General features: G+C 45.1%; 1 protein-coding gene and 1 non-coding gene across 2 annotated transcripts in view; one reads left to right on the top strand and one right to left on the bottom strand.

The window, feature by feature from the left end:
* Positions 1–12,829, top strand: part of LOC106580631 (whirlin) — an 83,680-nt gene that overhangs the window by 59,743 nt on the left and 11,108 nt on the right. Inside the window, exons 5-6 of the mRNA XM_045703371.1 lie at positions 10,614–10,893; positions 11,394–11,606. Of these exons, the coding sequence (XP_045559327.1) occupies positions 10,614–10,893; positions 11,394–11,606 (493 nt within the window). The remainder of the gene's footprint in view (positions 1–10,613; positions 10,894–11,393; positions 11,607–12,829) is intronic.
* Positions 9,645–9,697, bottom strand: LOC123729372 (U7 small nuclear RNA). Its single transcript, XR_006761157.1, has one exon. It is a non-coding gene; the product is annotated as a U7 small nuclear RNA (small nuclear RNA).

The raw sequence follows: 12,829 nt of genomic DNA, 5'->3' as shown, positions 1-12,829 counted from the left end.
GCTGTGCGGCCCCCCAAAGAAATGCCACCCTACACCATGACTGACCCACCGCCAAACCGGTCATGCTGGAGGATGTTGCAGGCAGCAGAACGTTCTCCACGGTGTCTCCAGACTCTGTTACGTCTGTCACATGTGCTCAGTATGAACCTGCTTTCATCTGTGAAGAGCACAGGGCGCCAGTGGCGAATTTGCCAATCTTGGTGTTCTCTGGCAAATGCCAAACGTCCTGCACGGTGTTGGGCTGTAAGCACAACCCCCACCTGTGGATGTTTGGCCCTCATACCACCCTCATGGAGTCTGTTTCTGACCGTTTGAGCAGACACATGCACATTTGTGGCCTGCTGGAGGTCATTTTGCAGGGCTCTGGCAGTGCTCCTCCTGCTCCTCCTTGCACAAAGGCGGAGGTAGCGGTCCTGCTGCTGGGTTGTTGCCCTCCTACGGCCTCCTCCACGTCTCCTGATGTACTGGCCTGTCTCCTGGTAGCGCCTCCATGCTCTGGACACTACGCTGACAGACACAGCAAACCTTCTTGCCACAGCTCGCATTGATGTGCCATCCTGGATGAGCTGCACTACCTGAGCCACTTGTGTGGGTTGTAGACTCCGTCTCATGCTACCACTAGAGTGAAAGCACCGCCAGCATTCAAAAGTGACCAAAACATCAGCCAGGAAGCATAGGAACTGAGAAGTGGTCTGTGGTCCCCACCTGCAGAACCACTCCTTTATTGGGGGTGTCTTGCTAATTGCCTATAATTTCCACATGTTGTCTATTCCATTTGCACAACAGCATGTGAAATGTATTGTCAATCAGTGTTGCTTCCTAAGTGGACAGTTTGATTTCACAGAAGAGTGATTGACTTGGAGTTACATTGTGTTGTTTAAGTGTTCCCTTTATTTTTTTGAGCAGTGTAGGACTCCCAATCAAAGGCAACTCAACACACCTGCCTTCAATTGGGAGTCCAACCTCAATTAACTAAACATAGAAAAACAAAAACCCCTGCCACGTCCTGACCAAAACTAATACAATTACGCCCTCTGCTGGTCAGGACGTGACAAGGTGTAGACCTTAAAGTGAAATGCTTACTTACAGGCTCTAACCAATAGTGCAAAAAATGTATTAGGTGAACAATAGGTAAGTAAAGAAATAAAAACAACAGTAAAAAGACAATGAAAAACAGTAGCGAGGCTATAAAAGTTGCGAGGCTACATACAGACACTGGTTAGTCAGGCTGATTGAGGTAGTATGTACATGTAGATATGGTTAAAGTGACTATGAGTATATGATGAACAGAGAGTAGCAGTAGCGTAAAGAGGGATTGGCGAGTTGTGGGTGGCAGGACACAATTCAGATAGCCCGGTTAGCCAATGTGCGGGAGCACTGGTTGGTCGGGCTAATTGAGGTAGTATATACATATGTACATGAATGTATAGTTAAAGTGATAAAGTGATATATGATAAACAGAGAGTAGCAGCAGCATAAAAGAGGGGGCCCACACAATGCAAATAGTCTGGGTAGCCATTTCATTACCTGTTCAGGAGTCTTATGGCTTCAGGGGTAAAAACTGTTGAGAAGCCTTTTTGTCCTAGACTTAGCACTCTGGTACCGCTTGCCATGCGGTATTAGAGAGAACAGTCTATGACTGGGATGGCTGGGGTCTTTGACAATTTTTAGGGCCTTCCTCTGACACCGCCTGGTGTAGAGGTCCTGGATGGCAGGCAGCTTAGCCGCAGTGATGTACTGGGCCGTACGCACTACCCTCTGTAGTGCCTTGCGGTCGGAGGCCGAGCAATTGCCGTACCAGGCAGTGATGCAACCAGTCAGGATGCTCTCGATGTTGCAGCTGTTGAACCTTTTGAGAATCTCAGGACACATGCCAAATCTTTTTAGTTTTCTGAGGGGGAATAGGCTTTGTCATGCCCTCTTCACGACTGTCTTGGTGTGTTTGGACCATTCTAGTTTGTTGGTGATGTGGACACCAAGGAACTTGAAGCTCTCAACCTGCTCCACTACAGCCTCGTCGATGAGAATGGGGGCGTACTCGGTCCTCCTTTTCCTGTAGTCCACAATCATCTCCTTAGTCTTGGTTATGTTGAGGGATAGGTTGTTATTCTGGCACCACCCGGCCAGGTCTCTGACCTCCTCCCTATAGGCTGTCTCGTCGTTGTCGGTGATCAGGCCTTCCACTGTTGATGGTGTTGGAGTCGTGCCTGGCCTTGCAGTCGTGGGTGAACAGGGAGTACAGGAGAGGACTGAGCACGCACCCCTGGGGGGCTCCAGTGTTGAGGATAAGCGTGGCAGATGTGTTGCTAATTACCCTCACCACCTGGGGGCGGCCCGTCATCAAGTCCAGGATCCATTTGCAGAGGGAGGTGTTTAGTCCTTGGATCCTTAGCTTAGTGATGAGCTTTGAGGGTACTATGACGAGCAGTGTTTTCTCCACAGTGTTCCCTGTCCTTCATCATGCTTTATCAAACTAGTAGTGTTTTCTCCACAGTGTTCCCTGTCCTTCAACCTGCTGTAGCAGACTAGCAGTGAAGCATGTGTTCATCATCATCAACTCTCCTTCACACCTTTATAGGCCTGACAGGTAACCATACAAGTGACTGCTCTTCCACTGTATAGATTTCATTGCAGAATCTGGGAGCTCACATAAACAGGGTTGTGTTGGAATGATACCATAGTAAAACCGGTAGGATGACCTTTGGGAGAAAATGAATGTCTTCATCTTCAAGTAATATTTTTGTAGGAATCACCTTGCGAATGATTTTGCCGAAGATTGTATCTCCGGCGGCCTGGGCAACTTTCCTGCCTCATAATGCCATCTATTTTGTGAAGTGCACCAGTCCCTCCTGCAGCAAAGCACCCCCACAACATGATGCTGCCACCCCCGTGCTTCACGGTTGGGATGGTGTTCTTCGGCTTGCAAGCGTCCCCCTTTTTCCACCAAACATAACAATGGTCAGTATGGCCAAACAGTTCAATTTTTTGTTTCATCAGACCAGAGGACATTTCTCTAAAAAGTATGATCTTCTTCCCCATGTGCAGTTACAAACCGTAGTCTGTTTTTTCTTTTCAGTGTACCGTCACATGTATTTTTTTTTTTACAATGTTTTTTACAACGTCACATGTATATATTTTTTTACAATGTCACATGTACATTTTGGGATGTACAATGGAAACCTATTTCCTATATAGTGCACTCTTTCTGACCAGAGCATGATCAGTAGTAGTGCACTACATAGGAAATAGGATGCCTTTTTGTGATGCATTACATTACTCTGAGTTGAGCCTGGTAGAGTTGGTGGCGACAGGTGTGCGGGGAGCAGAGAGGATAGCTTTGTAATTTAGAGTAACAACAGTTGATGCTTTGCTTCTGAGCCCTTAACTACCTCTATCATTTTCTCTTTACTCTCTGGGCCTGACCCCATATTTCTCATTGTAGTGCTCCTGACGGTGGATTTCACACTCCAACAAATCTATAACCTCTAACTCGTGGCACATTCGTCCTCCAAAAAGTGTGTTGCGGTATCTCATCAGATATTGCAAACAAAACTGCGTCAGAAAGAGTCCTCTAAAAAGCTCTCACCCATTTTAGAATCAATGGAAGTGGATCATTTTGAGTGCCATCATTTAACCATGGATGGTATCTAAGACAAAGATCCTGACCGTAACATCCATCAACTGCTTGGTACTGGATCTTCTTCAATATTCCAAGATCCGGTCTATTTAAAGAGGGAATAGCCATTTCAAGCTGTAGCTGAGTAACAATGATGAAATTCTCAGGGCAAAACAAGTTCTTTGACTCACCCTTATCCTGATGACTTTAAATTGGTTTCTACTGTTAGGGATTTAACGCCTGTTGGTGTGCTGTGGGTAGGATGACTGAGAGCTGAAAAGATACTGTAATTCTGGTCCTGCAGAGATAGATAGCTATCTGGCCACATGAAAAAATACTATAGCTTACTCAAATCAAATCAAATAGTATTTGTCACATACACTTGGTTAGTAGATGTTAATGCGAGTGTGGCAAAATGCTTGCGCTTCTAGTTCCGACCATGCAGTAATATCTAACAAGTAATCTAACCTAACAATTTCACAACAACTACCTTATACACACAAGTGTAAAGGAATGAACGAGAATATGTACATAAAAATATATGAATGAGTGATGGGCGAACGGCATAGGCAAGATGCAGTAGATGGTATAGAGTACAGTATATACATATGAGATGAGTAATGTAGGGTATGTAAACATTATATAAAGTGGCATTGTTTAAAGTGGCTAATGATACATTTATTACATCCAATTTTTCCATTATTAAAGGGGCTAGAGTTGAGTCAGTATGTTGGCAGCAGCCACTCAATGTTAGTGATGGCTGTTTAACAGTCTGATGGCCTTGAGATAGAAGCTGTTTTTCAGTCTCTCGGTCCCCGCTTTGATGCACCTGTACTGACCTTGCCTTCTGGATGATAGCGGGGTGAACAGGCAGTGGCTCGGGTGGTTGTTGTCGTTGATGATCTCTTTGGCCTGCCTGTGACATCGGGCGGTGTAGGTGTCCTGGAGGGCAGGTAGTTTGCCCCCGGTGATGCGTTGTGCAGACCTCACTACCCTCTGGAGAGCCTTACGGTTGTGGGCGGAGCAGTTGCCGTACCAGGCGGTGATACAGCCCGACAGGATGCTCTCGATTGTGCATCTGTAAAGGTTTGTGAGTGTTTTTGGTGACAAGCCGAATTTCTTCAGCCTCCTGAGGTTGAAGAGGCGCTGCTGCGCCTTCTTCACCACACTGTCTGTGTGGGTGGACACTTTCAGTTTGTCCGTGATGTGTACGCCGAGGAACTTAAAACTTTCCACCTTCTCCACTACTGTCCCGTCGATGTGGATAGGGGGCTGCTCCCTCAGCTGTTCCTTGAAATCCACGATCATCTCCTTTGTTTTGTTGACATTGTGTGTGAGGTTATTTTCCTGGCACCACATTCCGAGGGCCCTCACCTCCTCCCTGTAGGCTGTCTCGTCGTTGTTGGTAATCAAGCCTACCACTGTAGTGTCGTCTGCAAACTTGATGATTGAGTTGGAGGCGTGAATGGCCACGTAGTCATGGGTGAACAGGGAGTACAGGAGAGGGCTGAGATGCACCCCTGTGGGGCCCCAGTGTTGAGGATCAGCGGGGTGGAAATATTGTTACCTACCCTCAACACCTGAGGGCGGCCCGTCAGGAAGTCCAGGACCCAGTTGCACAGGGCGGGGTCAAGACCCAGGGTCTAGAGCTTAATGACGAGTTTGGAGGGTACCTTGGTGTTAAATGCTGAGCTGTAGTCGATGAACAGCATTCTTACATAGGTATTCCTCTTCTCCAGATGGGTTAGGGCAGTGTGCAGTGTGATTGCGATTGCATCGTCTGTGGACCTATTGGGGCGGTAAACAACTTGGAGTGGGTCTAGCCTCTTACATCTAGACGTTCCGCTAGCGGAAGACCTGCTCCAATATCCAATGATAGGCGTGGCGTGAATTACAAATTCCTCAAAAATACAAACACTTCAATTTTTCAAACATATGACTATTTCACAGCATTTTAAAGACAAGACTCTCCTTTATCTAACCACACTGTCCGATTTCAAAAAGGCTTTACAGCGAAAGCAAAACATTAGATTATGTCAGCAGAGTACCAAGCCAGAAATAATCAGACACCCATTTTTCAAGCTAGCATATAATGTCACAAAAACCCAGAAGACTGCTAAATGCAGCACTAACCTTTGATGATCTTCATCAGATGACACACCTAGGACATTATGTTATACAATACATGCATGTTTTGTTCAATCAAGTTCATATTTATATCAAAAAACCAGCTTTTTACATTAGCATGTGACGTTCAGAACTAGCAAACTTCCGGGGAATTTGCTAACAATTTACTAAATTACTCACGATAAACGTTCACAAAAAGCATAACAATTATTTTAGGAATTATAGATACAGAACTCCTCTATGCACTCTATGTCCGATTTTAAAATAGCTTTTTGGTGAAAGCACATTTTGCAATATTCTAAGTACATAGCCCAGCCATCACGGGCTAGCTATTTAGACACCCGGCAAGTTTAGCACTCACCAATATCATATTTACTATTATAAAAGTTTGATTACCTTTTGTTGTCTTCGTCAGAATGCACACCCATGACTGCTACTTCAATAACAAATGTTGGTTTGGTCCAAAATAATCCATCGTTATATCCGAATAGCGGCGTTTTGTTCGTGCGTCCCAGACACTATCCGAAATGGTAAATCAGGGTCGTGCGCATGGCGCAATTCGTGACATAAAAAATCTAAATATTCCATTACCGTACTTCGAAGCATGTCAACTGCTGTTTAAAATCCATTTTTATGCAATTTTTCTCGTAAAAAAGCGATAATATTCCGACCGGGAATGTCCATTTAGCTAAACAGAGGAAAGAAAACAAAGCTTTCGGTCGACGCGGGCACGAGCCTGAGTCTCACAGTACTGTAACCAGCCACTACCCAAACACGCGACTTTTTTTCAGCCAGAGCCTGCAAAGCCACGATTCAGCATTTTGCCGCCTTCTGAGAGCCTATGGCAGCCGTAGGAAGTGTCACGGGACAGCTAAGATCCTCACTCTTCAATAAACAGAGACAAGAAGAACGACACCTTGTCAGACAGGCCACTTCCTGCATGAAATCTTCTCAGGTTTTTGCCTGCCATATGAGTTCTGTTATACTCACAGACACCATTCAAACAGTTTTAGAAACTTTAGGGTGTTTTCTATCCAAAGCCAATAATTATATGCATATTCTAGTTACTGGGCAGGAGTAGTAACCAGATTAAATCGGGTACGTTTTTTATCCAGCCGTGAAAATACTGCCCCCTAGCCATAACAGGCTAGGGTGTCAGGTAGGGTGGAGGTGATATGGTCCTTGACTAGTCTCTGAAAGCACTTCATGATGACGGAAGTTAGTGCTACGGGGCGGTAGTCATTTAGTTCAGTTACCTTAGCTTTCTGGGAACAGGAACAATGGTGTCCCTCTTGCATGTGGGAACAGCAGACTGGGATAAGGATTGATTGAATATGTCCGTAAACAAACCAGCCAGCTGGTCTGCGCATGCTCTGAGGACGCGGCTAGGGATATCGTCTGGGCCGACAGCCTTGCGAGGGTTAACACGTTTAAATGTTTTACTCACGTTGGCTGCAGTGAAGGAGAGCCCGCAGGTTTTGGTAGCGGGCCGTGTCAGTGGCACTGTATTGTCCTCAAAGCGAGCAAAGAAGTTGTTTCGTTTGTCTGGGAGCAAGACATCGGGATCCGCGACGGGGCTGGTTTTTCTTTTGTAGTCCGGGATTGACTGTAGACCCTGCCACATACCTCTCGTGTCTGAGCCGTTGAATTGCGACTCTACCTTGTCTCTATACTGACGCTTAGCTTGTTTGATTGCCTTGCGGAGGGAATAGCTACACTGTTTGTTTTCGGTCATGTTTCCGGTAACCTTGCCCTGATTAAAAGCCGTGGTTTGCGCTTTCAGTTTTGCGCGAATGCTGCCATCATTCCACGGTTTCTGGTTGGGGAATGTTTTAATAGACGCTGTTGGTATGACATCATCAATGCACTTGCTAATAAACTTGCTCACCGAATCAGCGTATTCATCAATGTTGTTGTTCGACGCTATCCCAGTCCACGTGATCGAAGAAATCTTGAAGCGTGGAATCCGATTGGTCGGACCAGCGTTGAACAGACCTGAGCACGGCTACTTCCTGTTTTAGTTTCTGTCTATAGGCTGGGAGCAACAAAATGGAGTCGTGGTCAGCTTTTCTGAAAGGAGGGCGGGGCAAGGCTTTATATGCGTTGCGGAAGTTAGAATAACAATAATCCAGTGTTTTGCCAGCCCGGGTCGCGCAATCCATATGCTGGTAAAATGTAGGGAGCCTTGTTTTCAGATTAGCCTTGTTAAAATCCCCAGCTACAATAAATGCAGCCTCAGGATATGTGGTTTCCAGTTTACGTCGAGTCAAATGAAGTTCTTTCAGGGCCTTTCGATGTGTTTGCTTGGGGGGGAATATATACGACTGTGATTATGATGGAAGAGAATTCTCTTGGTAGATAATGTGGTCGGCATTTGACTGTAAGGAATTCTAAGTCAGGTGAACAAAAGGACTTGAGTTCCTGTATGTTGTTATGATCACACCACGTCTCGTTAATCATAAGGCATACACCCCCGCCCTTCTTCTTACCAGAGAGATGCTTGTTTCTGTCGTCGCGATGCGTGAAGAAACCAGGTGGCTGTACCAACTCCGATAGCGTTTCTTGAATGAGCCATGTTTCCGTGAAACAAAGAACGTTTCAGTCTCTAATGTCTCTTTGGAAGGCAACCTTTGCTCGGATTTCGTCTACCTTGTTGTCAAGAGACTGAACATTGGCGAGTAGTATGCTCGGGAGTGGTGCGCGATGTGCCCGCCTACGGAGCCTGACCAGAAGACCGCTCCGCCTGCCCCTTCTGCGGCGCCGTTGTTTTGGGTCGCCGGCTGGGATCCGATCCATTGTCCTGGGTGGTAGGCCAAACAAAGGATCCGCTTCGGGAAAGTCGTATTCCTGGTCGTAATGTTGGTGAGTTGACGTTGCTCTTATATCCAATAGTTCCTCCCGACTGTATGTAAAAAAAAACAAAGATTTCCTGGGGTAACAATGTAAGAAATAACACATAAAAAAACAAAATACTGCATAGTTTCCTAGGAACGCGAAGTGAGGCATCCATCTCTGTCGGCGCCGGAAGTGAGAGCTATGGTATAAATACTGTAGCATTACTATATTTATATACTACACTGAGTGTACAAAACATGAATTAAACTTTAAATCTAAGCCTGGTGTCTTGAAAGATTGAATAAAATGCGCTTGACATTTTGGCAGTGTTTCTTTGACAGAGAGATGAAGAGATGAAGGCTGTGTTGTGCTCTTTAACTGGCTGTGCTCTTTAGCTGGCTGTGCTCTCTAGCTGGCTGTGCTCTCTAGCTGGCTGTGGCAGGGGGAGGCAGGGACTGAGGCCAGGCACGCTAGCAGCTGACTGTTAGGGTAGTGTCCCAAATGGCACCCTATTCCCTATGTGCACTAATAGTGTGCCATATACAAAACATTAAGAACACCCTATTTTGCCCTCAGAACTGCCTCAATTCATTGGGGCATGGACTCTACAAGGTGCTGAACATGTTCCACAGGGATGTTGGCCCATGTTGACTCCAATGCTTCCCACAGTTGTGGATTTAACAAGTGACATCAATAAGGGATCATAGCTTTCAGCTGGATTCACCTGGTCAGTCTATGTCATGGAAAGAGCAGGTGTTCCTAATGTTTTATACACTCCGTGTAAATCATTCACTTTAGTGCTTTTGTGGACTTTACTGTAGTGCTTTATGGACTTTACTGTATTATACTGTAGTATTTACTGTAGTGTTTTTGAGGACTTTACTTTAGTATACTGTAGTATTTACTGTAGTGTTTTATGGACTTCACTGTAGTATACTGAAGTATTTACTGTAGTGTTTTTGTGGACTTTACTGTAGTATACTGTAGTATTTACAGTAGTGTTTTTATGGACTTTACTGTAGTATTTACTGTAGTGTTTTTGTTTTCCTATCTTTGACTTGGAAGTGGAGGCTTTCTCCTTGAGGAAACCTACTGGACAAATACTAAAAGAGTACATTTTCCATAACCTGTAGGTAGGTAGGTATGACTAGAGTCTGAACAGATAGTTTAGAGCTTCTGAGCTTTTCTATTCCTATAGGGAAAACAATATATGGTCTATACTTGTCATGTAGGTTTCTCTGTCATGGGTGGCACATATGGGTAGGGTAATGGGTGGAGTATATGCAAATGAAATACTGCAGTATTACTATAGTAAAACAAAACTGTAGTGTTTCTACAGTATACTACAAAATAATATAGTAAGTAGTGCTATTACACATGACTGAGGGATACTACAGTTTGGAGTATAGTATTCTAGATGAGTTTATTAGTCACATGCACAGGGTAGCAGATGTAATTTGGGGTGGCAGGTAGACTAGTGGTTCAAGCTGTAACGGTCGTCGTACGTAATGGACCAAGGCGCAGCGGGTTGAGTGCTGATCTTAACTTTATTTGAACACATACGAAACAAAACAAGAAAGCGATCGAACGAACAGTATTGCAGGCTACACACACAGCTATGCAACAACTTCCCACAAACCATAGGTGAAAAAGGGCTACCTAAGTATGACTCCCAATCAGAAACAATGATGTACAACTGTTCCTGATTGAGAGCCATACCAGGCCAACAAAGAAATACACAACATAGAAAACCATAGAAATACAAAACAAGATTAATCTCACTGTACTGCAAGTTTATTTAATTTTTTTAACCTTTATTTAACTAGGGAAGTCAGTTAAAAACTAATTCTTATTTTCAATGACGGCCTTGTTCAGTGGCAGAACGACAGATTAAGCTCTGAGCTCCAACAGTGCATGTTAAAAAGAGTGAACATAATAATATTGACAGTATTCTACAAAGTTCTATGGTAAGCACTACACGATCGAGTGATACTACAGTGTATAATATACTACAGTTTACTAAATAATTACATAGTAAACTGAAGTCTTTTTTCATGTGGGTGCATTCATTCTCTCCCCCCACCCACTCTCTCGTTCCCTTCCTCCTTCTATCCCTCCATCCCTCCAATCAGTCTGTGTGTCAAGGTGTGGGGCCCCCGGGTTTCCAAGTGTCTCTGGAGGAGCAGGCCTTCCTGCTGCTGACAGACCCAGAGAGACAGACCATGGGCTACTACCTGCGGGAGTACAAGGAGGGACACATCGGCTTGGAGCCCCTGACCATGGCCCTGTTTGAGCTCTTCAACACCCATGCCAAGGTAACTATATATAGTGTACCATTGGGCTCTGGTATAGGGAATAGGATGCCATTCGGGATACACCTGGGTGCCTGGTTCATCTTATGGTCAATATTTTTCTCTCTTGATGATGGTACCTCCACAACTGTTGAGAACATTTGAATTTCATGTACACACAGTCACTCATCCAAAATGCCCATACATGTTCTCTAGGAGGTTCCTGGTCTCAGTTGTTAATCCATTCTTCCTTCTGGCCTCCCTCTAGTTCTCTTTGTCATAGGAGACCTGATCAAAACATGGTGCTCAAAACGTTGTCTTATAAATTCCCATGGGAGCATAACACGGTGTGCCGATTCCCCTTCTCACCTTTTATTTGGCAACTCAAAATGGCCACCAGTCCAGTCAAAATGGCCACCAGTCCACTCAATATGGCCACCAGTCCACTCATTATGGAATCATTTAATTGAATGAGGAGATTCCATTCTACTCATTATAATTCTATGTTCCTGTCCTCCCTCCAGTTGTCCCTGCTATCTGAGGTGCGTAGTCAGGTGGCTCCCCAGGAACTGGAGCTGTATGATGGCCTGGTGCGGCACCGCGAGAGGGAGGCTCTGAAGGCCTGGCATGGAGGAATAGGATCCCTACACCCTGCGCACCTATACAGCCGCTGTCTACACACTGAGCCCTCAGCCAGCCACAGCCACTCCAACCCGGCCACTCTCTGCTCTGCCAAGGTAGGAGGAACAGTGTAGGATGGATGGACTTACAGGTGTGTTCCTATTGGATGGTTCTGAACTATTCAAAGTGTGTGTGTGTGTGTGTGTGTGTGTGTGTGTGTGTGTGTGTGTGTGTGTGTGTGTGTGTGTGTGTGTGTGTGTGTGTGTGTGTGTGTGTGTGTGTGTGTGTGTGTGTGTGTTCATTCGTGTGTGCATGGGTGCATGCTTGCGTGCCTATTGAAGTCTATGGTGCCTGTGGCTGTATACTGTATGTGGGTGTTTCTTCCTGGCATCTTCTCTCATCTTTCATCCATTGGAAGTTGCACTCTGACTGTTGCCAGTGTCAAATGAAACGGAGCAGTGATTTCAGATGAGATTACTGAGCAGCAGTGTTCTTTAGCGTCAATATTCCACTGATGTGGCCCGGACCAGCTGAATGGGACCTCACTCTGCCAAGTCACTCTACAAAACACTATAACACACTGTAACCATACAACTGAGTCTGAGACCTAGCCACGCTTTAATAGAAACTGATAAAACAGTGTTTGTATCCACAATGGCACCCTATTCCCTATTTACTGCACTACTTTTGACCATATGGCTCTGGTCAAAAGTAGTGCACTATATAGGGAATACAGAATAGGGTGCCATTTTCTCCAACAAAGCAGAGATTATTCAGCGGTGAACCAGCAGGATTTGAAACCATTGTGAGAAGAGATTATCTTTAAGATGACTGGGCTGAACCCAAGGATGTCTTTTGTGCTCAGCAGTTGTTCATGTCAGCGTGCGTGCGTGAACGTGGGTGTGTGCATGTGTTTGACAGTCTCCCCATGGTCCAAGGTGACAGTGTTGCTGTCTGTTTGATATGGCTGGCTGGTTGCCATGGCTGGCTGGTTGCCATGCCTGGCTGGTTCTGCTGAGCTTGTCCACTCTGTGCTTGTATAATTGATCATGTTGACATCATCATTACTATAGCTGTAAAATCCCACCCTTGTTAACAAGTCATTGTAGTTAATTTATATTGTATCCACTAAATGAACTTCCTGTGTTAATGGTTGATTGAGGTCTTTAGTCACAGTTCATGGTTAATGTTTCAGCACATGATTGTCTCACAACATTGTACTGGGAGGCAGGTCAGTGAGTCTATGGCTGGGCCTGTTCATTTTCAATGGTACGATCAAATCAAATCAAATTTTATTGGTCACATACACATACTGAGCAGATGTTATTGCGGGTGTAGC

The sequence above is a fragment of the Salmo salar genome, chromosome ssa20 (genome assembly GCF_905237065.1).
Source record: "Salmo salar chromosome ssa20, Ssal_v3.1, whole genome shotgun sequence".
In the NCBI taxonomy this organism is placed as follows: Eukaryota; Metazoa; Chordata; class Actinopteri; order Salmoniformes; family Salmonidae; genus Salmo; species Salmo salar.
The sequence above is the reverse complement of the archived record's forward strand: the minus strand, read 5'-3'. Positions and strand labels throughout refer to the sequence as shown.